General features: G+C 41.1%; 1 protein-coding gene and 1 long non-coding RNA gene across 2 annotated transcripts; one reads left to right on the top strand and one right to left on the bottom strand.

The window, feature by feature from the left end:
* Positions 1–3,311: 3,311 nt before the first annotated feature.
* Positions 3,312–25,211, top strand: SMARCA5 (SWI/SNF related, matrix associated, actin dependent regulator of chromatin, subfamily a, member 5). The gene is made up of 24 exons (XM_027729642.2): positions 3,312–3,449; positions 5,825–5,899; positions 8,100–8,266; positions 8,504–8,604; positions 9,249–9,349; positions 11,378–11,557; positions 11,955–12,110; positions 12,211–12,342; positions 12,627–12,695; positions 13,233–13,342; positions 13,611–13,837; positions 15,418–15,539; positions 15,630–15,782; positions 16,532–16,664; positions 17,637–17,785; positions 18,172–18,291; positions 18,517–18,627; positions 19,189–19,302; positions 19,950–20,072; positions 21,208–21,340; positions 22,183–22,301; positions 23,245–23,457; positions 23,903–24,013; positions 24,914–25,211. The coding sequence occupies exons 1-24, from the start codon at positions 3,312–3,314 to the stop codon at positions 24,977–24,979; spliced, it is 3,123 nt and encodes a 1,040-aa protein (XP_027585443.1). The 3' UTR covers positions 24,980–25,211.
* LOC120325302 lies at positions 22,316–25,040 on the bottom strand. The gene is made up of 3 exons (XR_005567223.1): positions 24,907–25,040; positions 22,705–22,831; positions 22,316–22,482 (listed from the first exon to the last, which is right to left on the bottom strand). It is a non-coding gene; the product is annotated as an uncharacterized LOC120325302 (long non-coding RNA).

The raw sequence follows: 25,211 nt of genomic DNA, 5'->3' as shown, positions 1-25,211 counted from the left end.
AAATAGGCCTGATTGTATTTACTCTTGATGGGATAGTCCAGCTCAACATCAGTCTTGTGAGGGGCCACAAAAACTGGCAGGATCTAATCTCACCTGTGTGGTATTTTGCTTTTGCATTTCAAACTAAACTTTAAGAAAAACAACGACAAACCCCCCTAAGATCTGAACGCAAACCAGGCTCTCATCCCTCTCCTGCCTTCCCGAATCCAAGTGCCTGCCACACATCTGATGATGCGACTACAAACAGCGTCTATTTAATTCCTTTCATTTCCCAAACTTTGGGAAGATTTACACCGTTGATACATGTGCAGCAATGCCTATTAGGATAATTGCTGCACAGCTAATAGCATCACTCAGAGTTGCTCGTACTTGTGGTGTTTCAATTTCTTGTTTAACAAGGAGCCATCCAAAGAATATTAATTAAAGTTATGACTGCACAACTGAGCAACAAAATTGAAAGACATGTCGCCCAAGAGATTTGACAAAAATCTGTAATTAAGCTGTTCTTTACTAACTTCATAAGCATGTTAATAATTAGTTGTCTTTACAGTTTGGTACTGGCTCAGGGAGGGTTTTTTGCTTTATTGTGTATTTGACCATATGTTGGTGTTTAGCATATTAGTGACCCCCGTCATGAGCTTCTTTATGCCACTGGATGCTTTCAATTTAAGGTCTTCACATTCGGGCTCTGCATGGACTCTTATGATCTTGTGTGTTCGTGAACATCTTCACGTCAACTTGGAAAGTCCTCTTTCCCACTTTGGTTGGGGGTTTTTTGGGTGGGGCTTTTGTTGATTTTTTTTGTTGTTGGGATTTTTTGGATTTTGGGTTTTGGTGAGATTTTGCATAGTCTTTTGCTGTGCTTTCAGGACTTTGGAAAATTTAGAAAGAAATTTAGAGCCTCTTGTCTTTTTACTTTCGGAAAAAGTTTTTTTTTTTCTCTTTTTTTTTTTTTAATTACTATGCCTGATGAAGTAGGGATGAATGATACCATGTTAGTCTTTTCTGACACCAGGCATACAAATATATCAACACCCCACCCCCTGACAAGGTGCTGTTTTATTTTGCTGGATGGCCAAGGATCAGTAAGATTTGGATGAAGGTTGTGCTTTTTTCCCTTCTCCCTCAAACCAGATCTTACCTGTCAGCTTCAGTCTGATTGTAAGATATGGTGTCGAAGGTACTAAAACACCTTCACCTCTCTTCCCAAATACCTGACTTCTTCCCGGGGACCTTCCACCCCGCTTTCCTTCAGTGATTCCTCCACCTGTGGTTTTGTTTGTGTGCTTTGCAGTGGAGACAAAAGAATGCAAAATGGGGAGGGGAGAGTGTAGTTCACCTCCCACTCTAAGCTACACTCCTGACCACAGGGAGAGCACTGCATCATCTGAAGCAGCTCCAGGACAGGGGGCAGGAGCTGAGGCAGAGCAGATGGACACAAGGCTATGCTGGAAGAGCATAGGTGGATGAATTAATACAATTAAGTATAATTTTCTGCTGCATATATTTAAAAGTTAAAGCTGTCTCCCTGAATGGAGAGAAAAGCTCAGAGACTGGGTTTTCATCTGTGTTAAGAGATGACAACAAGAAGTGGGAAAATATGTCAGTAAATTTGCTATTAGTTGAGAAATCCTATTCTAGGAAAATTGAGATTTTTTTTTTCTGAGAATTTATTCTTCCGAGTGGTTTTGGCAGAAATGAAGTGACACAATCTTTTGGAAATGTCAAAGCTAATAATTTTAACTTCAAAAAAATGTTAAAGAATGTCTGTAATAAAAAACAATGGAATTAAGGTTGTCATAATCATCACAGAGATGGTCTCCATCTAGCTGCTGCCTACAAGGTTACAATACTTTCTTGGGATGTGGGAGATGCAGCTTCACAAACCTGCAGAGTGCACTCACAGCCAGGCCTCCCTGGGGCCACTCTAAAACCCAAGGTTTGGGTTGGAAGGGACCTTAAAGACATCTCATTCTAAACCCCCTACCATGGGCAATGACAACTTCCTCTAGATCAGGTTGCTGAAAGCCCCATCCCCTGTGGCCTTGAACACTTCCAGGGACATCCACAACTTCTCTGGGCAGCATCACCACTGTCACAGTCAATAATGTCTTCCCAATATTCTTCTAGTAGTGTAAAGCCATTCCCCCTTGTCTCATCACTCCATGCCCTTGTTCAAAATCCCTCTCCAGCTTTCTTGTAGGTTCCTTTCAGGTACTGAAAGGTCTCAATAAGGTCACACCAGAGTCTCCTCTTTTTGTCTTCTGTTAATCTTTGTTGTGGAATTGGACACATCATGCATTGGCACCACAATATGAGAAATATATTAAGCTCATAGAGAGTGTCCAAAGGAGGGCCATGAAGATGGTGAAGGGCCTTGAGGGGAAGTTGTATGAGGAGCAGCTGAGGGCACTTGATCTGTTCATCCTGGAGGAGACTGGAGACCTCACTGCAGTTACAACTTCCTTAGGAGGGGAAGAGGAGGGGCAGGCACTGATCTCTGCTCTGTGGTGACCAGGGACAGGACCCGAGGGAATAGCATGAAGTTGTGTCAGGGGAGGTTTAGGTTGGATATTAGAAAAAGGTTCTTCCCCCAGAGGGTGGTTGGGCACTGGAACAGGGTCCCCAGGGCAGTGGTCACAGCACCAAGCCTGACAGAGTTCAAGAAGAGTTTGGATGATGCTCTCAGGCACTTGGTGTGAATCTTGGGGATGGTCCTGTGCAGGGCCAGGAGTCGGACTTTGTGATCCTTGTGGGTCCCTTCCAACTCATAATATGCTGTGATTCTGTGAACCTTAACCAGGGTATGAAACCCGATTCCCACCGAGACTCGAATTACACAGGCGACTTATCCCGTCTGTACGGCCCTAAGCCGCAGGGAGGGAAGGATCACTTTCGTTCCCTCCCTTCAGCTTCAGAAGCCCTCGCCGCCCCTCCGGGACCCAGGCAGATCCCCGGGAGCCCCTTCCCGGGGTATCCGGTCGCTCCCCCGCGGGCAGTGCGGGATCCCTCGGGCTCCCCCAGCGGCGGCGGCAGGCGCTGCTCCCCCCGCCCTGGGAGGAGGGGGAGGGAAGTCTCGCGAGCGCGGGCTCGCGGCGCGGCTCGCGCGCTGGTTGGCGGCTCCCGCCGGGACGGGCCGGGAAGGGCCTCGCTCCCTGCGCCGGCCGCGCTCCGGGAACCGGGATCCGCAGGCCGCCTCCTCCTCCGCCTCCTCCTCTTCCTCCTCCTCCGCTAGCCAGGATCCCTCGCTGCCCGGCCGCCCGCCCGCCAGCCCCGAGCCGCGGCGGAGCGCCGTGTCCTCGCGGTGGATCATGTCCGCCGGGCAGCCGCCGCCGCCGGACGAGCCGCCCGCGCCTCCTCCACCGCCGCCCGGCGCCAGCCCCGGCGAGGCCGCGGGCACGGGGCCGCCCTGCGCCGCCGGGCTGGCCGGGGGCGACATCAAGATGGAGGTGAGTCGCCTTCCCCCCTCCCCACGCCCCCCGGCCGGGACCCCCCGGCTCCGCCGGCGGCAGGTGCGGGACAGCCCGGGCCGCGTGGGGCCGCGGGAGACAATGGAGGGGAGGCCGTGGGGCCGCGCCGGGCCAGCTCCGGGCCCGCCGCCCGCCCTCCTGCCCGCCGGGAGCGCGGCCGGGATGGGTGAGTGTGTTTGGGGGGTCCCGACCCTCCGCTCCCCGTCCCCGCCGCGCAGGGGGCCCGGGAGCCCTGTGCTTCCTGGGGGCCCGGGAGCCGCGTTCTTCCAGCCGCGGGGACACCGGGAAGGAGGCGCCGAGCCGGGGTCACTCCCGTTGTTTGTTTTCCAGAGGGGCCGGCGGGAGCACCCCCCCCACCCCGCGCGCACCGCCGGCCTCCCTGAGACCTTCCCCATCCTTGGCGCTTCCTGCTCCAGCGGCCAGCCGGCCCGGCTTCCAAAAAACCACCGACCTTATCTGCTGAAGTGCTTAAAAACTTTTTTTTCCCCTTTTTCATTTCCTTTTTTTTTTTCTGGGGGGGGCGGGGGCGTGGGGTTGTCGGAGGGGGTTGTTTTGGCAACAGGTGCGCGTGTTCCAGAAATTTCAAGGGGTTTTTAAGTGATTGCCCGGAGATGCTAATTCTATCGCAGCATTGTTTCCTTAATGATAAGAGGAAACTGGTCGGTCCTGCTTTCAGCGCTGGGTGGTTTTGTACTCTCTGAGTCACGCTGGGCTGTCCAACCTACTTGATCTAAATACATTTGCAAATGCCATGTTTTTCGGATGAACAAGTAGCCAGAGCACTGTGGGAAATAAATCCTGCTCGAACCTGCAGAAATAGGGCAATTCTGGGCTGGAGTTAAGCGTGTGGAGGATGTGAAACGCGTGCTCTGGAGGCGCCCGTGTGCGAGGGCTCTCCCTGTACTGGCCAGGTCGGTTCCTTTTTACGTTAGGAAGAGATTTCCTTCCATGAAGTGGAAGTTTAAGTTGAAATGCCTTATTGAGAGTCACGAGCATCTGAAAGACTGCTTTTCTTGGTCTCCGGCTGAATGGCAAGTTCTCCTCATCTGTGTTTCGGATGATGAGCTCGGATGCCGTGGTGCCGTAGTGCTCCGTGCTTTTCAGGTTAGGCATTTTGGGAGAAATGGGAATTTTGAACAGCAGTTCAGACGGTCCTGTACTTGTCCTCACTGGGTGTTGGCCGAATCCAGTGAGAGATGAGTAAGAGGATTTGGTTATGACTTCAGAAGAGCTTTAGCCATAACTTCTTATGCTCAATTCTTTATATTTTGACTAGTGAACAAAACAATTGGGTTTTTCTGTTTCCACGTGCCTTACCTGCCAGAGGTTTCCGAGGAAATACCCGCCCACAAACATCCCGTGTTTTGTCAGCCTTTGTTTAGTGTGTTTCTTATTTTTCCTGTTCCTTTGTTCTACATTGGCCAATAAAGATTGAATTCAGCTCCATTCTGACTTGGCTCAGTTAAACAGATGGTTAATAGTCGTTTTGAAGGCATCCTGTTTGTTTCCTTTTCTCACTCTTTCAGGAATTATTTTATAATGTAATTGTCTTAGTGTTGTTTGTCAGGGAAGGGTCATCTCACTGCTTTTAGTTTTAACAGCAGAAGATGAAAATATATGTGGGAGATGGTGTGGAAAGAGTTAACCTGATAACAGGAGAGACAGGGATAAAGCAGCCCTGATCTGAAAGAGTAATTGAAGGCAGTATGTTAAGGATTTGGCAGGAAGGGGATGAAGGAGGACTGCCCCCTCCCAACCAGCTTGTTCTTCTATTGTTAGTGGTACCATTGGTGATAACAATTATTTAATTAAATAGACTGCATAGGGAAAAAATACAGTTTGTGTAAATTCCTACTCAGCTTTCAGGAGAAAACTGCAGTCTGGATTCTTGTTTAGATTTGTTCCCTTGATACAGAATGATGAGGGATTGGGGGAATCTGGAAAAAGGAAAAAAACCCTTGAAATTACTCTTGCTTCAGGCCTGGAGCCGGTGCTTTCACAGTACTTTCCAGAGCTAGCTTCAGGAGGGGTTTGGCTCAGCACCCTAGGAGGGGCATGCTGAGCTCCTGGACCACAGCTGTCTCTCTCATTCATGTTGATGTGATGCTTTAATAATGGAGCTAAATCGGATTACAGGGACCCAGCTCTGTCCCTCACCCAGTGGCAGGGATCTTTGATCCATCTCCAGGTAATTTTACAGTAAATAATAGAAAGCTGACTACTATATGTCCACATCAGATGGCACAGCCATCTTTTGCTGCTTTGATGTAATTTGAAACAAGCTTATTCTCCTTTACATGGATATCTTCTCTTTTTCAGAGATTTTTTTTTTCTCTAATTCTTTTTCATGTCAGGAGTCTTTTGATGATGCATCCTTGGCAAAACAAAAAGAACTCCAGGAAACAGATCCTACATATGAAGAGAAAATGGTATGTAATATTTGGGAGTGTGTACAGCTACCCAGTACCTATGCACGTGAGTTTTCTGTTTGTTTGAAATCCCTTACCTAGATTTATAAAATTTTACCTAGTTATTAAAAAATATGTAACTTGTAACCAAAAAATATCTGGAAAAAAGCTCCTCTGACCCTTCTTGTTTACAGCATACTAAAGTTATCTGTAGAGCTGTCCATCCAGTAGGCAAGGGGGGGTATAAAGAGTTGAGTATTCACTTTCTCAGTCAGACATAGAATCTCTTATGAAGCTCTAGTTAAAGTCTTCAGGTTTTTGAAGATGGGTGATTCTGTGCTTCGTGGGTAAGAAAAGAGAAAATTTGCTATTTTCCTTTCTTTTTTAATAACAAAGTCTTTCTTAGTTTTTATAATGTAAGAGATGGAGCCGTCCATCCCTCACCATCTCACCATGTTTTCTTCCTCTGTTTCTCCCTGTTTGCCTTTCTTTCTGTTCATAATTCCAGTATCTGTGACTTCATCTGGAATTTCTTCATAGGAAAGTGAAACTGATTCTTATGATTTGCTGCTTCCTGTGTTATTTCTTCTTTTTGGCACTGAAAATAACCCAATCATCTTCTGCTCATTTCTTTGTGCTACTTTCTGGCAAACTGAAGAAAGTGAACTTGAAGTTGTCTCCTCTAAGTCTTGAGACAGACACAATTTGAAGGGGGATTGTATTTTACTGTCGCAAGAGTCAGAAGATGCACTGGAAAAGAAAATGAGAAAAGTGTCTCTGTTGGTAGAAGGACAGATCAGGGTTACAGAGTACAGACCGTTCTTGTCTGTATCCTGCCTAAAAAATGCAGATAATGTTTGTTAGTCTTTTAACATCCTTAAGTGCAGTGAAAGCAAGTGTGGGGATGTGTCTACAGGGCCAAAACTTGCAGAAGATTCCTCACTAAAATTTTAGAACAAGGAACCTTCTGCAGTGCAGCCTGAATCTTTTCTTTTTGGTACAGTCAGTGAAAAAAGTACTTTAAGAGTTAGCAATTTGGATAGTAGTAAGATCTTACCTAGTTTAAACTGTTGCAAAGTAAACAAAAAACAAGCAAAACCTATGAGGAATATATAGGAAAACTTAAATTTAGCGGATGCGGATTGTAGCTGTGTCAATCACGCTTAAACTAAAGTTAGAGTGAGTTTGAGTCCTCTGTGGTACATACAGTTCTCTTTCCTGGTCTGTTTATTTTCTAACACTTTGTCTTCCTGTCTCTTACGTAGTGCAGGGTCTGCTTGCTTTAAAGAGGAGAATACTCACAGAGCTGGCATTGCAGAAATGTGGAACATATGTTCCTTTTTACTAAGAAAACTGACTTCCTGTAACTGCTGCAAGTTGCTAAATACCAGGTTATGTTGTGGCAGCTGGCAGAATGTCAGAGTGGTTGCTGTTAACCTTGGAGCTGTTTTCCATCTTGTTTGTCTGTTCAAAGTTATGATGTGGCTTTGGGAAGGTGTGTTGATTCCAAATGGAACCTGTCTCAAAGAAACTGAACCTTTCAGATACTAACATTTTCTACTGTAATCTTTTTTGCACAGCAGAAACAGCAACTCATATCAAAGGGGGTAGCCTGACAAGTTAGGCTGAGCATATCTAAGGCCTCTGCTGCTGAAATAGATGTTCTGGCTTTTAGCTGTGAGCTGCTGTGTCCCCACTGCCCCGTTTCATGCCAGCTCTGCTGCTTATCTGACACCCCAGTGAGGTGGTTTATCTTGCTGAACAGGCAGGACACTAATGCAGTAGAAAGTAGTTGTTGCCAGGTTGGTGAGATGAATGAGTGCATTGAAGAATCCTGTGTGTGATAGGTGAGGGTAAATTTCTGGGAGTGGGACTATTACTTTTGATACGAGAAAGTTGTTAAGGGGACTCCGGCCTTATCTAGTGAGACTGGTGCAATCTTTGTGCCAAAGTCATATTTCAGTCTTGGCTCAGGTCTGTCTCGCAGCTTTGATCTTACTGGATAACAAAGGCAAGCCTTGGCCCAGGCTATAGAAAGACTATAGAATCTGTCAGCAGCAGTTATATTGATGTTAACCATCTTTTCTTTGATGTTGTAGCTATGTATATAAAGAAATGTGAATCTGTGTTGTTTAAAAAGTATTTGTTAGGGTTTTTCTTTTGAACGAATACATACTGTCACGTCTCACAATTGTTCCATTTAATTTTCCCTTGTCAACAGCAAACAGACAGAGCAAACAGATTTGAGTATCTGTTGAAGCAGACTGAGCTCTTTGCTCATTTCATTCAGCCTGCTGCTCAGAAAACTCCAACTTCACCTTTAAAAATGAAGCCTGGACGTCCACGAATAAAGAAGGACGAGAAACAGAATTTACTGTCAGCTGGCGAGTGAGTGATGGCACACAGGCCAACTTGTACTGTAATTAAGATCTTATTGCACTTTAGAAGTGTAAGTTAAGCTTACTCAGCTTTAGTCCTATTTCAGCATGTGGGTTTTTTTTTTTTTTTATCTGCCTACCTGTAAGTTGAGGGTTGTTTGAGAATTCTGGGAGTTACAGGAGTTTTGTGTTGATGCTAAAGCATGAAGAAAAGCCAGAAACTTACTGCTTTCTTGGATTTTTCCAGCTACCGGCATCGTAGGACGGAGCAGGAAGAAGACGAGGAGCTGTTAACAGAAAGCTCCAAGACAACCAATGTCTGCACTCGATTTGAAGAGTCTCCATCATGTGTGTTTCCTGGTTTTTTGGGGGTTTTGGGGGTTTTTTTACCACTCTTCTTTTTCTTCAAAATGTTGTTCAAAATGAACTTTGTTTTCATCCTCCCTAAGGATAATGAATTAATCTGGGGGGACAGGAGGAGGAGGAAAAAAATGGGACAAAATGTATTAGTGAGTGACTGCTTATTTTCAGTCAGTCTAGAAAGATGGTCCAGCGAGTCTTGTCCTTAAGAAATCCGGTTCCTATACTTTAGTTACTAGGAAAGAGTTCTTAAGTCTGTCATCTTCCCATTTTTACATGTGTAACCTATACTCTGATATAATTTAAAGTACCTAACAGCTTCCAGTTCATTTAATGGAATTCACTATTAGTGTTTTAATCTTTGACTGTGTTCAGATTTGGAGGGTGGTGATAGAGTTAGAATTTCTGTGTGCTGTGGGTTCTTGCAAAAAACAAAGCTGTTGGAGCGGCTTGCAGAAACAAAATTACCACGTTGCTGTCTCCAGTCTGCATTGTCCTTGGAATTTAAGTGAATTTGCTACTTGTTTTTGTTCTGTAGCTTTGATAATCACTGTCAATGAGCAGGCAACGGATGGTGACACGCTTTCATAAGTTTTTGTAGATCTTTTAGTCTATTCTTTTGTGTCTTTTAGATGTGAAATGGGGAAAGCTGCGGGATTATCAGATCCGAGGACTGAACTGGCTCATTTCTCTGTATGAAAACGGCATCAATGGCATCCTGGCAGATGAAATGGTATGGACATAGCCTGTGTTTCTAAGGGCTTAAGAACATGTGCAATACAACATGTCCGTTGTTGTATTTCCTTGCCCATTTTAGTCCCTATATGGGATTCTTAATAACACAAAATGCGATATATAATTTGCCAAATCTTTTTTTTCTAGTGTGTTTGAAGTCACTAATGTTAAAAGTGTCACAGGTGTCTTAATTTAAATAAACTGTGCATGCAGGTTTAGAAATGGGCATTTGAAAAGGAAATCTGTCAAACTTTAGAAACATGAACTTGATGGAGGGGAGTTGCTCCATAGAATGACATGTCCTCTTTGTTTTTTTTCTCTAAATCGCAGGTGTTTTGTTATGGTATTTTCAAGCTGCCCTTGTGAGGAGAGTGTCATATATGAAAAGAGCAACAAATGAGGAAACAATTCCTGTTGTTAGGGCAAAATGTAGATATCAGGATATGAGTGTCCTATATGGACTGATCTCCGCAGCAAGAGCTACGGCAGTGGGAAATTTCCTGGCAAAAATGATGCAAAGATAGATGTAGCTGGAGACCTGTGTTAAAATTTCTTATACGGCATGATCATGGACATTTCAGTCAGAACTGGCCACAGTAGCTTTTAGTTCTATTTTTATTCCTCCCCCCTCCCTGAAAGACAAGGGATGAGTGCAGAAGAAAATGTGGTAGTTTCACAGGCAGATATGTTTTTGTCCTCTTAGTGATTTTATTTATATCTCTTTTTCGTAAGGAGCAGAAAAAACAAAAATCTAATTAATTTCAGTATATTGCATTTCCCATATCTTGTAATTTCTCTGTAATAAAACTTCTTCAAGATAAGTTAGACACAAATGAGTTTAAATTATTGTTTAGTAACGTGCTTCATTCCGAATTATATCAAGGATTTTCTTCAGCATACATGCTTATGAATAGAGGAGTTTGTTGGGTTTTTTTTTTGGCTGAATACAGTTCTAAGTGGAGCAGGCTTGTTTTACAAAGCATCTCAGTTGTTTTTGTTAAGTCCTTGGATGTGTGGTATTCCAAAATCCATCTTGTGTTAAGGAGTTATAGTATTTATTATTAAATATTTTTTTATTCATTCTTAGGTATTAGGCCTTTTGAAGCTATTAATGCTTTTCACGCAGCTTGTAAACACTTTTCCACATCTTGCACCAGGCTGTGGTTATTTTGAAGACATACTTGAATTTTAGAACCAAAAATAACTTGTGCTGATGGTTTTCAGGGTTTTTTTACCTCCCATGCGTTTGAGTCACAGTATTTTTAAATTATTTTGCATTACAGGAGTGATCTGTTTTTTGAAGGTCTTCCTCTGTTTTGTTTCAGTTAAAATTCTATGCTGAAGGTACAAGGTTTTAAGTATTTCTCCTGAATAAAGAACCAAACACTTAAACTACTTGTTTGGGGTTTTTTGACATGTGCAATTATTTATATTTGTTTGGTTTTTTTCTCACAGAAACTGAGGTCATTTTTGGCCTGTGAAAGCCTACTTTTGAAAATTAATTAAGAACTTAATCACTACTATAAAATATTAATATCACAACATAAAATATTAATAAAGTCAATTATAAATAATAATGAATATTTGAATAAATTAAGAAGTCTAAGGGCTTTTAATTTATTCACTTTATTTCAAGTTTAAGAGAATACGTCCATCCAATTTGAAAACTTTGACCTCTAAATAATCTAAATAACACATCAATCTACAAAACAAAATTTTATGAAATAATGTTTTCTTGCACTTCTAACTTTCTCTGAAAGATAAGGCAGAATTCTAGCTTCATAATCCAAGGTTTGAAAATGTTACTCTTACTGCTTTTTTAAAATTGAATTTGAGAAGCCACTTTCCTAAGCAAGACTTTGATGCCCTTTGTGAGTCGCACTGTCTCTAATACACCTCACTCAGTTGTTCAGGCTGCTGTGTCTTCCGTGCTGCACTCAGAGCTCACTCCTGGGTTTTCTTAAAGGTGTTTCCTGAGAGTTTTGGTTTGGTTTTTTTTTTTCTAACACATGAATGTGTCTTACAGGGCCTTGGGAAGACACTGCAAACAATTTCTCTTCTTGGCTATATGAAACACTACAGAAATATTCCTGGACCTCACATGGTGTTAGTCCCTAAGTCCACTCTGCAAAACTGGATGAATGAATTCAAGAGATGGGTACCAACACTTCGAGCAGTTTGCTTGATCGGGGACAAAGACCAGCGAGTAAGTTTTGATGTGGTGTTTTTTCCTGTGTCTTCCTGTGTAAATCCAGCACGTGATCTTGCTGTCCTTTACCTTTCCTTCACAGGGAAGGGTATTACTTGGATCTGTAGTGGTTAAACAGTAAGACCTACAAGTGCTGCCTACTTACAATCTGAGCATTACAATATAACTAATGTAAGCTTAGATCTCACGTGTGTTGCCCAGCTATTGCTTCATCACTTCATGTTCATAATTCCTTGTCCAAAGATTTGCTCTCTCCTGCTGTGAAGGCAGTACACCCTGTAGACCAACAAAACCTGATGAATCTTAAAACAGGAAAATTGTAACAGTGCTACTATGTTCTTTTTGGTTTAGATTTGACAAAGCCTCAGTAAGCAACTGTCACCTTGTTTTCTAGGCTGCCTTTGTCAGAGATGTGTTGTTGCCAGGAGAATGGGATGTGTGTGTAACATCATATGAAATGCTTATCAAAGAGAAGTCAGTATTCAAAAAGTTCAACTGGAGATATCTTGTTATAGATGAAGCCCACAGGATTAAAAATGAAAAATCAAAGGTAATTTATATTTGCACTGGAGAGATTTATGTGGGTCATTAGGTGGTGGTGTGGGGACTAGTAATGTTTTTATATTTGCTCGTGTCTCAATGTCCTTCAGTTATCAGAAATTGTGAGGGAATTCAAGACTACAAACCGGCTGCTATTAACTGGAACTCCACTTCAGAACAACTTACATGAACTCTGGGCACTTCTCAACTTTCTTTTGCCAGACGTCTTTAACTCAGCTGAAGTAAGTCTTCATTTCTGCTAATCAAATTAAATTAATTTTGTTGGGTTTCCAGATTTGAAAATAGACCTGTATAATTAGGAGTGTCAGCTACTGATAAATGATAGATTGACAGAAATGTTTGTGTTAGAGAGCTTTTCATAAAAATAGGCCAAGTAGGGAAATTTGTTCTTTTACTTACTGCCTGTGTAAAAGAATCGCTTGAGTTGTATTTTTTCACCATTGTGATGACACTGCACCTTGAAAGGAAGACTCTTAAATTAAAACTGATGATTTTGTTGATGCAGGACTTTGATTCATGGTTTGATACAAACAATTGTCTCGGGGATCAAAAACTGGTGGAGCGCCTTCATATGGTGAGTCTTTCTGCTTTTTGTACTAGAGTTACATTTAATCAAGTTAGATTCTAGACAATTCTCCTAATGCTTATTGAGATAAAATATTAGGATAAGATAGATTATTCCAGAAACTATGATAGACTTTCAGCATGGCAAAGCTCAGAAGATTTTTTTCCTTAAAAAGGAAATTGTTTTGGAAAGGAGAGAAGGGTCACTAGTTCTGGCTCTCAGGGTTCTGAAATGCTTACATAAAAAATACTGGCTGTGAAGAGACTATAAATGTTTCAGTCAAGGAAAATTAAATCAATCAATTAAATCAAGGGGCATAGAACCATCCGAAAGATGATTTTGGTCTAATCTCTAAGTCTTCCAAAGAAAGGACATGTATAGTCCCGTGTATAGCAAATAGTCTATCCATATTGGTTGCTTTTTCAGTTGTCTGATAAGTCTGATATTTGAGCTGTTGTGATAGAGAATATCTGCCCTGTGTTTTGTCTGTTGACCTGATCAGTGTTTCAGTTTCCAAAATACATTTAAGGATGCAACCTCTTTCAGGTGCTACGACCATTCCTCCTACGCCGCATTAAGGCTGATGTAGAGAAGAGCTTGCCTCCGAAGAAGGAAGTCAAAATTTATGTGGGCCTCAGCAAAATGCAACGAGAATGGTAATTAATACACATGCCTGACTGTGCTGTGGTTAAGGCTCAGAAGGAGTGTGCTGTTCGTGACTTGAAGACTGTGTGGAACTTGATTTAATTCTTTCTGGTGTACTCCCAACTTGTGTCTCCTTGCGATATTTCTGTGATGACAAAACCATGAATACCAGGGAGAGTGACCTGGTGAAATGAGGGGGAGGGTGAGCTTTTGACTGTTATTCAAAGAAAGACCAACTTTGTTTTAGAGTTACAGAAGTTTTCCCTGTCTTTGACGTAGGTATACACGGATCTTGATGAAGGATATAGATATACTGAACTCGGCTGGGAAGCTGGACAAAATGAGACTGCTGAACATCCTCATGCAGCTGCGAAAATGTTGCAATCACCCTTACCTCTTTGATGGGGCAGAACCTGGCCCACCCTACACAACAGACATGCATTTAGTCACCAACAGTGGCAAAATGGTAGTTTTGGACAAACTGCTGCCGAAGTTGAAAGAACAAAGTATGCATCTCTTTTCTGGTATTTTGGTTCAATGGTAAAAATGAAAGTCAGTGCTACTTAATGTTTCCATGTATCCTGAGCAAAAGCCAGCACACCGTAGCCAGAATTTTTGTTAAATTCTAATATGAATACCAGCTTGTCAAGCACTGTATCTTACAGTTGATACAAAACCAAAGTGTGGTTTGCCTTCAGAAGTACTTGGATCAATAGTCCATTATGGCTTTTTGTGCTGAAGTGTTTTGATTCCCCCTTTTTTTGTTGTTGTTTTTTTGTTTGGTTTTTTTTTCATCCCAGCTAAATTGAAGCCACAGAAATATCAGTTGTTCTGGGCTTTAGGTTTTCTTTCTTAACATTGTTAGCTATTTGAAGTATCATTGTGTGGTATTTTAGCCACTCCTTTGATTTGCCATGAAGCACCATTTCAGATTCAGAGCCTTCTTCTCGGGTTACAGTCAAAGACCAAGACATTGGTCTGTCTTTCTGGGTATGATTTTGAGCAGCACCCGAGGTTTTTCAATGTATTCTGTAAGGCACTCAGACGGAGGGGAACTCTGAGTTGTTTTAAAGTTATTTGATAGTAGGGACAAAGCTCAGAAATTTATTGCTGTAAAACACACTGGCCACAGAGTTTGTGACTCAAAAGTAAATTTTTAACTCTTTATTTTATGAGTATGCTTAGGGAAGTAACTTGGCTAAAGGAGTGGAGGTAAGTTTGTCAGTGGGGACATTTTGAAGGCTGGGGTTTGGTTGCCGTTTTATTTTTCTACAGTGATATAAAAGTTATCTGTACTTTGTGTCTATGTATCATCCAAGCAGCTGTGGTGATATAACTGATCCTAAGACTAAAAAAAGAACAATTCAGTGGTTACTGTGCTTTTTTTGATCTTGGTTTCTTCCTCCTATGAGGCTAATTGATGACATGTTGCAATTAATACTGTCCTGGTCTCAAATCAAATGGTCATCTTAAACAAGAGTTCATTATCAGCCCTTGAGTCCAAAGGACAAAAAATCAAAATCACATGAGATGAATATAGGGGGAAGTGGAAGCTTTATAATATTCAGTGTTTTTACTTAAATCTCCCCAGTAGACTGGAAGTGGATTTGTATATATGCATAAATTACTATACATTTACCTTTTTTTTTGAAGTTGTTCTTGGCAGGTAAGTAAACTGACAAGTCTTTAAGAACAACTTAATTTATTTCAAGGGATCTCAAATCCAAAACAAATAGTTCAAAATTTCATTCTTTACACTTGATGTTTTTATATTTGTGCTGTCATCTTACTCTGCTGTGTCTGGGAACATTCTGTTAAGGAGTACAACAGAAAACAAAAGGGAAAAGGCAGCCACTAACTAGACAATGACATATCAGAGTGAGGCAGACGTCCCATGGCAAGCACAGGACCCTGCTATGACAGCAGCAGCTGCAGCTCTGCATTGTAGTTCAGGGTCTGAAATTCTACCTACTTTTCTTTTTAGCACATGGAATTGCCCTCCTTCCTTTTCTGGTAATGCGGGCCTGCAGAATTTCATAAGTCTTATGTTCTGCTAAAAGCATAAGAAACTTTTTTGCTCAAACAGGCTCAAGAGTTCTAATCTTCAGTCAGATGACAAGAGTCCTGGATATCTTGGAAGATTACTGTATGTGGCGAAATTATGAGTATTGCAGACTGGATGGACAAACTCCTCACAACGAACGACAGGTATTTAAAACTTTACATATTGTATTTAAGTAAAAACACTGCTTGTGTTCCACATTGGGTTCAACTGTTGTGTTCTTTTCATTTATTTAGGCGTCCATTAATGCATTCAACGATCCCGACAGCTCAAAATTTGTGTTCATGTTGAGTACGCGGGCAGGAGGTCTTGGAATCAATCTGGCTACTGCTGATGTCGTAATTCTGTATGATTCAGACTGGAATCCACAAGTAGACCTTCAAGCTATGGTAAAAATCCAGATGGGGATTTCATTCTTCTTGTCTTTCTCACGGAACTTTCCTAGAAATGTGCATTTCCAAAATAAAGGAGTATTTCGCCATTTTAGCACAGGGAGTAGTAAGACTGATTTTCACTTCCAGTGCAGCTTCCGCTGTGTGAAACCCTTAGTCACATTTTGGCTGTACAATGTTTTATGCAGTAGGAAATGCTGGGTATATGCTACACTAATTATTTCAGTTAAGCTGTAGATTCTCAAGTATTCTAGCAAAAACAGGTTCAAAAGAGCAATGGAACTGGTGTCTATAAGCTCAAGTGAGAGGATTCTGGCTACAGGTATATGTTCAGAATACTGATTCTCACTGTGGGTCATGTTTTGCCAGTTAGGAGAGGCAGTGCATCATATTTTTCTTGAAATATTCATGGCACAGCTGAAGGATCTTGAAAAATGTAGCCTTTGGTCTGTACAGAAATGGTTTCTTCAATACTTTGATTTTACAGAAGGTTGCATAAGGTCAGGAGCATCCAGTCTTCTCCCCTGTGTGATTTAACAAAAAACCCCAAACACCTATTTTTTGACACCTGGAGACGTACTCATTGTCAATGTTATTGAAAAAAACTTGTAATGTCAATAAGAATGTAATGTCGTGGGTCATCATGGGTGGCTGTAAAGACTTAACTAACCTGTGCTATTCTGTTTTGTACATTAGTATGTCACTGGAAAACAAATACTGAATTTTTTGTTACTTTTTTTGCCCAGGATCGAGCGCACAGAATTGGCCAGACCAAGACTGTTCGAGTGTTCAGGTTTATTACAGACAATACAGTGGAGGAAAGAATAGTGGAACGTGCAGAGATGAAACTCCGGCTGGATTCCATAGTCATTCAGCAAGGCAAGTGCAGGAAGGCAGTTTGTATCTGTGATGGGATTCTCTTTTGTTTTTTTCCCATTGTAAAGGATGGTGGAATCAGCTAAGAAGAGTCAATGAGAACGTTGCTTTTGCTTCAGCTGCGCTCTGAAGAGAGAGTGCAAAGGCCTCATCCATTTGAAAATTTATTTTACTGTAGCAGTAGGTATTTCCTCACTAACTTTTTGATTACCTCCCTACTTGATACATGTGTACAAGAGGATATGGTCCAGTTTTTCTTTTTTAAGCGCTCAGCTTCTCCTTTGAACTGGAGAAATTAATGCCTTTTTCTAACAGATGGGGAGAAGTAATGTAACCTTGGTTGGCTTGATTGGAATCAGGAACTTTTATTTCTGAAAAGTTGAGGTTTAGTCTGGAAACTGGGAAAATATGCACCATAGCAATATGTTATATCCCAGAATCATTAAGGTTGGAAAAGGCCTCTAAGGTCATTGAGTCCAGCCTTTGACCAATCACCACTGTGCCAACTAAACCATAGCACCAAGCGCCTCATGCAATCATTTCTTAAACACTTCCAGGGATGGTGACTCCACCACCTCCTTCAGGTTTAAGCCTGTTCCAATGCTTAACCACTCTTTCTGTGAAGAAATTCTTCCTGATGCCCAACCTGAACCTCCCCTGGTGCAGCTTGAGGCTGTTTCCTCTTGTCATGTCGAAAGACCTAGTATCCAAAACTATGTATGCTGAACACAGTTAAAGCGTAATATAGCAATTATCTTTGAAACCTGGCTAGATTTTACTTACTCTTGATTTTAAATTTTTTTATTAAAGAATTTTTTTAAATTTTTTTTTAAATTTCTTTATTTGGAATTTCCTTTAGTGAAAGAAAAGTATATAGCTTGAATGTAGAAATGTAAGGGGGGGAAAAATCATATGTTGCTCCTTCCATAATGAACTTTATAGTTAGTTGCTATCCTTGAGTGTTTTTATCTTTAGGAAGATTGGTAGATCAAAACCTGAATAAACTTGGAAAGGATGAAATGCTGCAAATGATTAGACATGGAGCGACACACGTGTTTGCCTCAAAGGACAGTGAGATTACAGATGAAGACATTGATCACATTTTGGAAAGAGGTGCAAAGAAGGTGAGAAAGTTTGAAAAGGGGAAGGCCACCTGTAGATTTAAATGTGGTGGCAAGACAGTGTATCCCTGGATGATCACTTGGTTCTAAGCTGGAGAGAAAAGGGGTTTTTGCTGTGGAGGGTTTTCATGCTGGTCAGTCATGTTTGTTTTCTCTGATGTTGTCAATAAGATGTTTTGTAATCAAGTGCCTTCCAGAATGGCTGCTCTTCTTTCTGGCAATGGGATGTTTTAAAAGGAAGTACCTTTCAGAGTGGCTCCTTTCTGGGAATGAGGTGTTTAATAATGACGTGCCTTCCAAAATGCCTCCCGTTCTGTCTGGGAATGAGATGTTAAATAATGAAGTACCATCCAAATGGCTACTGTTCTTTTCTGTGTCCCCCGTCCAAGACTGCGGAAATGAACGAAAAACTTTCAAAGATGGGCGAAAGCTCCCTTAGGAATTTTACTATGGATACTGAATCTAGCGTGTATAATTTTGAAGGGGAAGACTACAGAGAAAAACAGAAGGTAATGTTTTAAGTTTCTTTCGGAGGAATGCACTAAATTGCATGTTTTAATCATACTTGTTTAAGAGGTGTTGGCTAAAATACGGTGTCATCTATGATAATAGTTTAAATAAAAACATTTCTAACACAATGAAGTAGATGTAGATCTAATTTTATATAGAACTTGTAGCTGGTCTGAATAATTTGCAAGACTTAGTTGGGTTTTTTTGGGTTTTGTTTTTTACAGTTGGCATTTACAGAGTGGATTGAACCGCCTAAACGAGAAAGAAAAGCCAATTATGCTGTGGATGCTTATTTCAGAGAGGCTCTTCGAGTCAGTGAACCAAAAGCACCCAAGGTGAGTTGACTAATTAAAAAAAGTAAATTGTTGAAATATGCCTGGTAAATGGTTCCAGCTGTAAAGCAACACATTGATCTTTTTTCATAAAAACTGCACTATTCACTTTTGTAAATTGTGGAGACAATTTAAATTTAGAAAAAATCCGAAGGACTTGAGACAAACTTCTGTGAAAAAAAAAAAGAGCAGGATGAAACTTGTAGGATGTTAGGAGAGTAAGATCAACATTTTTCATGTTTTTACTTAAGCAGCTGTGAATTTTCCTTACCTGTGAAAGATTTCCTTAATGCTGCTTCAAACGCCTGAACTTTGTTCAAGGGGATGCATGTGTGACTTTCCCCAGCCACCTCCTCCTCCCAAAGACCCCTCCTCCCTTTCTCTCAAAGGTGTTTCAGAATTCTTCCTTGTTGTAGTTGTCTCTTGCATGGCCTTTTTTAATATAAGGCAGTGCATTTTTTGTAACAATAAAGCTTTTTTTTTTTTTTGTGCTCATAAACTGAAATCAGTTCTTACAAGCAAGCAGGTTCTGGATGTGAAAGGGAGTCAAACTTTGTATTTCAGGCACCACGGCCTCCCAAACAGCCAAATGTACAGGACTTCCAGTTCTTTCCTCCTCGCCTGTTTGAACTGTTGGAAAAAGAGATTCTCTACTACAGGAAAACAATTGGTTACAAGGTAATGCAAGAGTTTCCTTGATTAGAGGGATGGAGCACCTCTCTTAGCAGGAAAGGCTGAGAGAGTTGGGGCTGGTCAGCCTGGAGAAGAGGAGGCTCCAGGGACATCTGATTGCAGCCTTTTAGTACCTAAAGATGGCCTACGGGAAAGCTGGAGAGGGACTTCCTACAAGGGCGTGTAGTGACAGGACAAGGGGGGAATGGCTTTAAATTGAAGGAGGGTAGGGTTAGATTGGATCTTGGAAACAAGTTGTTCACTGTGACAGTGGTTGAGACACTGGCACAGGTTGCCCAAAGAAGCTGTGGATGCCCCATCCTTGGAAGTGTTCAAGGCCATGTTGGATGCGGCTCTGAGCAACCTGGTCTAAGTGGAAGGTGTCGCTTCCCCTGGCAGGGCATTGGAATGAGATGACCTTTAAGGTCCAGTCCCTTCCAACCCAGACCATTTTATGTGATTCTCTGAATTCACACATTGGAAGAGTTTACTGCAACAATAGAATATGTACCTGTCCTGCCTTCCACATCAATTTAAATGAAATAAAGTAATGTTAAGCTGAAGAAATTATTAGTTTACATTAACAGAAAAGTGACAATTGTCAATTATCTGCGAAAAATCAAGCAAATTTTACAAGATGCAAAACCTTTCAGGTACCTCGTAATCCTGATCTCCCAAATTCAGCCCAAGCACAAAAGGAGGAGCAGCTTAAGATTGATGAGGCTGAACCTCTTAACGATGAAGAACTTGAAGAAAAAGAGAAACTTCTAACCCAGGTATGGTTGGGTCTTCAGTGAGATGGAAGTCAGCTGAAGCTTGTTTTGTGTTTTACAGTGTTACGGCAACATTTCTTGGTCACTGATTCACACGTGCTGCAGTTAATACAGCTGCAAATATTGGCTCTGACTGAGAAGAGTTTTAGCATTAGGTTTGTTGTGGGCCTGGATACCTTTGGTTCAGGAGAATCCAGGTGCACCTTCTTCAGAGTCTGGCTTCCCAAGCTGGCATTGACTGTAGACTGACATCTTTCCTTGGCTGTGGGTTCTTGCAGACTCACTGCAGAGCTGGATGTACTATGTTCCACATTATTTAATGCAAATCTTCTGCCACAGTTTCATTCCCACATAGAAGTGAATCCCAGAAGATGAATGAATGGTCAGTTTTCCTGAACTACATCTGGTAGTGGGTAGTGCCCCTCTCTAAAAGAGGGTATGAGCTGAATAGGTATATAATTAGGAAGCACGTACATTTAAGTAATCTAAAACAGGTTAATGCCTGATATGCCTTATTTGGGTGTTGTATTTTCACACTGTGTTTTGGCAGGGGATCAGAGTTACAGAACAGGATCTCTTGCTTGAGTAGTAATGTGCTGGAACAGTCACTATTGCCAGCAGACTCACAGAACCAGCAGACTCACAGAGGTCAGGAGTCAGTACAGTGCAGTAAGATGTGGCTAACTCACAACAAGGCTGACAGAACTTCTGTCTTCCAACGATTTGTCAAAGTTATTGGTAATATGAAATAAGCCTATTTTAGCAGCTGATAACTTCAGCAGTGCTACTTCTGTCCCTACTGAGTATCATCATCACAAGACAGCTTTGGACCTTCTGAGGGAGAGTGACCAGGTAGAATGGCTGATGGTGTCTGTGAGGCAACTTGGTGGGCCTTTTTGATAAAACAAAACCATTACAGTCACCACTTGCTTCACTTAAACAAATTTTCCTCTAAGAAAGTGATCCCCTGCAGTATAAAAACAGTTTTTCTGCTAAATTAAACTGCAGAGAAAGAACAGCTTTAACACTGTTGGAATGATGGAGGTGTTACAGTTGGTTTAAAGAAACCTTATTAAAGCGAATTTGGAGAGAGACAAATCCTGAACCTCTGTGCAATGTTTCCTTGATTGCTATACAGGGCTTCACTAACTGGAACAAGAGAGATTTCAACCAGTTCATCAAAGCCAATGAGAAGTGGGGCCGTGATGACATTGAAAATATAGCACGAGAAGTAGAAGGAAAAACCCCAGAGGAAGTCATTGAGTATTCAGGTAACTCAGTTCTGTAGTCAGCTCTGTGAGTCCATATCTAACACTGCTTGCCTCCTTTGAACTGCTCATGAACATGTTAACATCTTATTTCTGGGAATTTCTTTCACCACTCTTTTAAGATTTTTCAGGGTAGAATCGTACTGATGGATTTCAGATCTGCTAGTCTGGATTTTACCATCTCTAGCCCCTGCATAATTAAGGCTGTACTAAACTGCACATGTAAACTATTGCTGATCCACTTCACTTTAACAAGAACTGAAGACAGCACTACCCAGTTAGATGTAGGATAGTTTTTGAAAAGGAAATGCTGAGGAACAGTGCTTAGCTGAAGAGATTCCACTTTGCCGTGTATTCGCTAACTAGTAGTTAACCTTTACCTCCTCCTCAGGAGTGGGATACAGTAAACATCTTATGAATGGCCATTGGGTGTTGTAACATGAGTCCTTGTTTATTTAAACACCTAATTGTCTTTTAGGTACTTGCTTGTCTTTGGCCACTCAGTTGCCCTCCCTCTTCCCTCTCTACAACTCTGTTGCTGCATCAGTTTCCATTTGAAGAAGCTCTTTTTCTCTTGATTAGGAGATTGGCTCACAAGAACTTTTCTGGCCTGTATCACACCTCTTTTAAACTGAGGACTCCTATATCTAACCCTTGAAAATAGCATTTGTTATACTGCAACACATGATAGCAGGAAGCAGAGGTTCCTTATCAGGGAAGGGCCTGTTGCTATACAACGGTGAGCTCTGGTAAAAGAAAGTAGCAGCTAACATCTTTTTTTTAAGGTAAAACTTCTTAACTTTTAATATGCATGATAAGAAACTAATGAATTGTTCTTTTCTTAGCTGTGTTCTGGGAAAGATGCAACGAACTCCAAGACATAGAGAAGATCATGGCTCAGATTGAAAGAGGAGAAGCCAGAATTCAGAGACGAATCAGCATAAAAAAGGCACTCGACACAAAGGTGAGTTTGCTTGTTTCTTGCTTGCTTTATTTTCTGGTACCAGTGAGGAGAAAAACAGGACTCCGTATCTGGCCACTGCTACTGATGCATGAAGACAACATGCTGGGCATGACATTTGCCTCCTGTGCATAATCCTCAGCACTTGTTTCCTATAGCTTTTCCATCCCACAGCAGTGCTGTCCTGGCAGACAGATGTGATGACAACTTTAGATATGACCTAACCTGTTGTTTGTAACAGTAATCTGTATCATAGGACACAGTTTGTAGTGCTGTATAACAAGCTCCTGGTGACTACATGCTTTTGGAAGAAGTAGGATTTTTTTTTGGACCCATGTAACTGAAAATGCAAGGTATATATGTATATATACACACATGTTCAGAGCAGTTAAAAGGGAAGACTTACCAAACAGAGGATGTTTCCATTCTGGTCTGTGTTTCACCAGCCAGGGTTTGGTGGTGAACAGATTTGTAGTAAATTAAGACAGTTCATCAGAATCTTCTCTCCACTTCAGGTTTGAATTAATTCTCTTCTAGGGAAGAACAAGTGTCGGATTCAGTTAACCAGGATGGAGCTGAACCGTGTGCTACAGTCTCATGTACCTTTTTACTTTTAGTCTGACAGTTCTCGAGGATTTGTGTCAGAAAGGATCCTTGCCATCTCAGTACTAACAGATCTTGACTGTGTTCAAATGTAGTGATAGGTCTGGAGTCTGCCATTAAGTGGAAGATCACAAAGCTGTCTGTTGTCTAAACCAGAATTTGCCAGTTTAGATACCTTTGACTGTCCAGAACCTACAGGCCTTTACTTGTGGTGACTTAGAAAACTGAATCTTTTATGATCTGTAGTGCTGTCTTCATGTCATGTGTTGCTTTCATACAAAAGACTTCCATGCTAATTCTGACCTATTTCTTAGCTTTATATGGTCTTATTTGTTTTGTTCAGATTGGGAGATATAAAGCCCCTTTCCACCAACTAAGAATATCATATGGTACTAATAAAGGGAAGAATTACACTGAAGAGGAAGATCGCTTTCTGATCTGTATGCTTCACAAACTAGGATTTGATAAGGAAAATGTCTATGATGAATTAAGACAATGTATCCGAAACTCGCCGCAATTCAGATTTGACTGGTTTCTCAAGTCCAGAACTGCAATGGTATATATACATTAATCTTTTTTGTTCATGAATGCCTATGACAAAATGGTTGTACCCCAGGCTAATCAAGTAGCTTCTGAAATACTGAGGTATGTGCATGCCAACAAGACGTTACCTTTTTCTAACTTGGCAACAACTGTCGCGGGTGGCAAATGCAGATAAACCAAAAAGTCTTACGGGAGGAGAAATTCAAAGTTCTAAGGTGCTGTGTTCCAAAATCAGCATGAATTTGAGTTAAATACAAAAGTGTCTTAAAAAGCAAACACCTGTGATCAAATCCACTCCTGAAGCCAGCCAGTAAGTATCCAAAACCATTTAATTCCTTTGTTATTCCGACAAGATACAGCAAAACACTTACCTCCTCACCGGCATTTCTAATATTCTAATACAATTTTTACATTGAGTGGCTGCCTGAGGTACTGATTGTATATATTTTGTAATGTAGGAGTTGCAAAGGAGATGCAATACTTTAATCACTCTCATTGAAAGAGAAAACATGGAACTGGAAGAAAAGGAAAAGGCAGAAAAGAAGAAACGTGGACCAAAACCATCTTCGGTAAGATTTAAAAGGCACTTCTGTGGAAAAGCTCACGTGAAGACAGTGCTTTTCTGACTGTCTAGGACAAGTGATACCTAAAGTTATTTAAAAGCAACAACAAAAATTTAGAAGGCAGTGTTAAAAGCTGCTTTAAGTTCATGCTGGTGTTCAGCTAGTACAGTTGCGGATGTCAAATCAAGGAAAGTAAGTTTAGGTTCTAAATTGTAGCTCGCATGCTTTGGAGCCAATAAACTGGTTATGTTTTGGATCATTGTGTTGGTGCACTGTGTAGGTTTACCCTGGTAAATACACCAGAGGTGTATCTGGCCTTTTGATTTATATAATCTGTTAAATCATCTACAAATCTGTATACAAATGGGCTTCTGGAGATAGTTTTGGGAAAACAGCATATATGCTTGACAACTCTCTGCTGACTAAATTCAAAGTATTGCTAATATGCAGGACTATTTTGTAAAGGAAACACCAGCTTTACCCATTTTCTTACATGGATTTGCTGTTCAGTGTATTGTTGCCTAGAGCTGTTGTATAAACAACTTAGGTGAACAAATTGCTTGGCAGATGTGCAGAAATCAGTAAAGTTAATAATGGTGGATTATTAAGTTTCTTAGACTTGTTCACAGAACATTTAAATGGGTATTTAGAAATACCTTTTCATAAATAGGAAGCTTTAAAACATCCTTATTTGCTTCTATACACTTTTTACCTCTATGAAACCATACTCTTACAGAATTGAGGGAATACAAAATAACAGCAAAGATATGCAAACCATATTATGTTTGCAGTTTTATCACATTTGAAAGCTGACAGGGTGTAAATCATCTGCTTTGTTTTGAAACACATTACTTGCTTACAACCCTTTTGCATCACAGTAACTTATTAAAAAACCATACCTTGCAGGCACAGAAGCGCAAAATGGATGGTACTCCTGACGGTCGTGGAAGAAAAAAGAAGCTAAAGCTGTGAATGCAGAATTTTTTTAATCTCTAAATTTAAGAAGTAGTTCTTTAATTTACGGGTCTTCATAAGATGTACTGTATAATGCTTAACTATTTTAAAGAACATTGGGTTCATCTGTTTATTGAACTAGAACATAGTACTTCTTAATTGTAGTTTCACTTTTCTAAATGCAACAGCTGTGCTGAATTTTTTTTACCATTAACACTTGAAGTAATAAATTGTCTTCATTTATTAATAA

The sequence above is a fragment of the Pipra filicauda genome, unplaced genomic scaffold (genome assembly GCF_003945595.2).
Source record: "Pipra filicauda isolate LSUMZ 115617 unplaced genomic scaffold, ASM394559v2 scaffold92_size2517590_pilon, whole genome shotgun sequence".
NCBI classification, from domain to species: domain Eukaryota; kingdom Metazoa; phylum Chordata; class Aves; order Passeriformes; family Pipridae; genus Pipra; species Pipra filicauda.
The sequence above is the reverse complement of the archived record's forward strand: the minus strand, read 5'-3'. Positions and strand labels throughout refer to the sequence as shown.

Excerpts from the sequence above, each read along its gene's own strand:
- SMARCA5 (XM_027729642.2), top strand. The coding sequence starts at position 3,312 with ATGTCCGCCGGGCAGCCGCCGCCGCCGGACGAGCCGCCCGCGCCTCCT. Across the intron at positions 23,458-23,902 it reads TCAAGTCCAGAACTGCAATG|GAGTTGCAAAGGAGATGCAA; the intron begins GTATATATACAT and ends TTTGTAATGTAG. Across the intron at positions 24,014-24,913 it reads GTGGACCAAAACCATCTTCG|GCACAGAAGCGCAAAATGGA; the intron begins GTAAGATTTAAA and ends CATACCTTGCAG.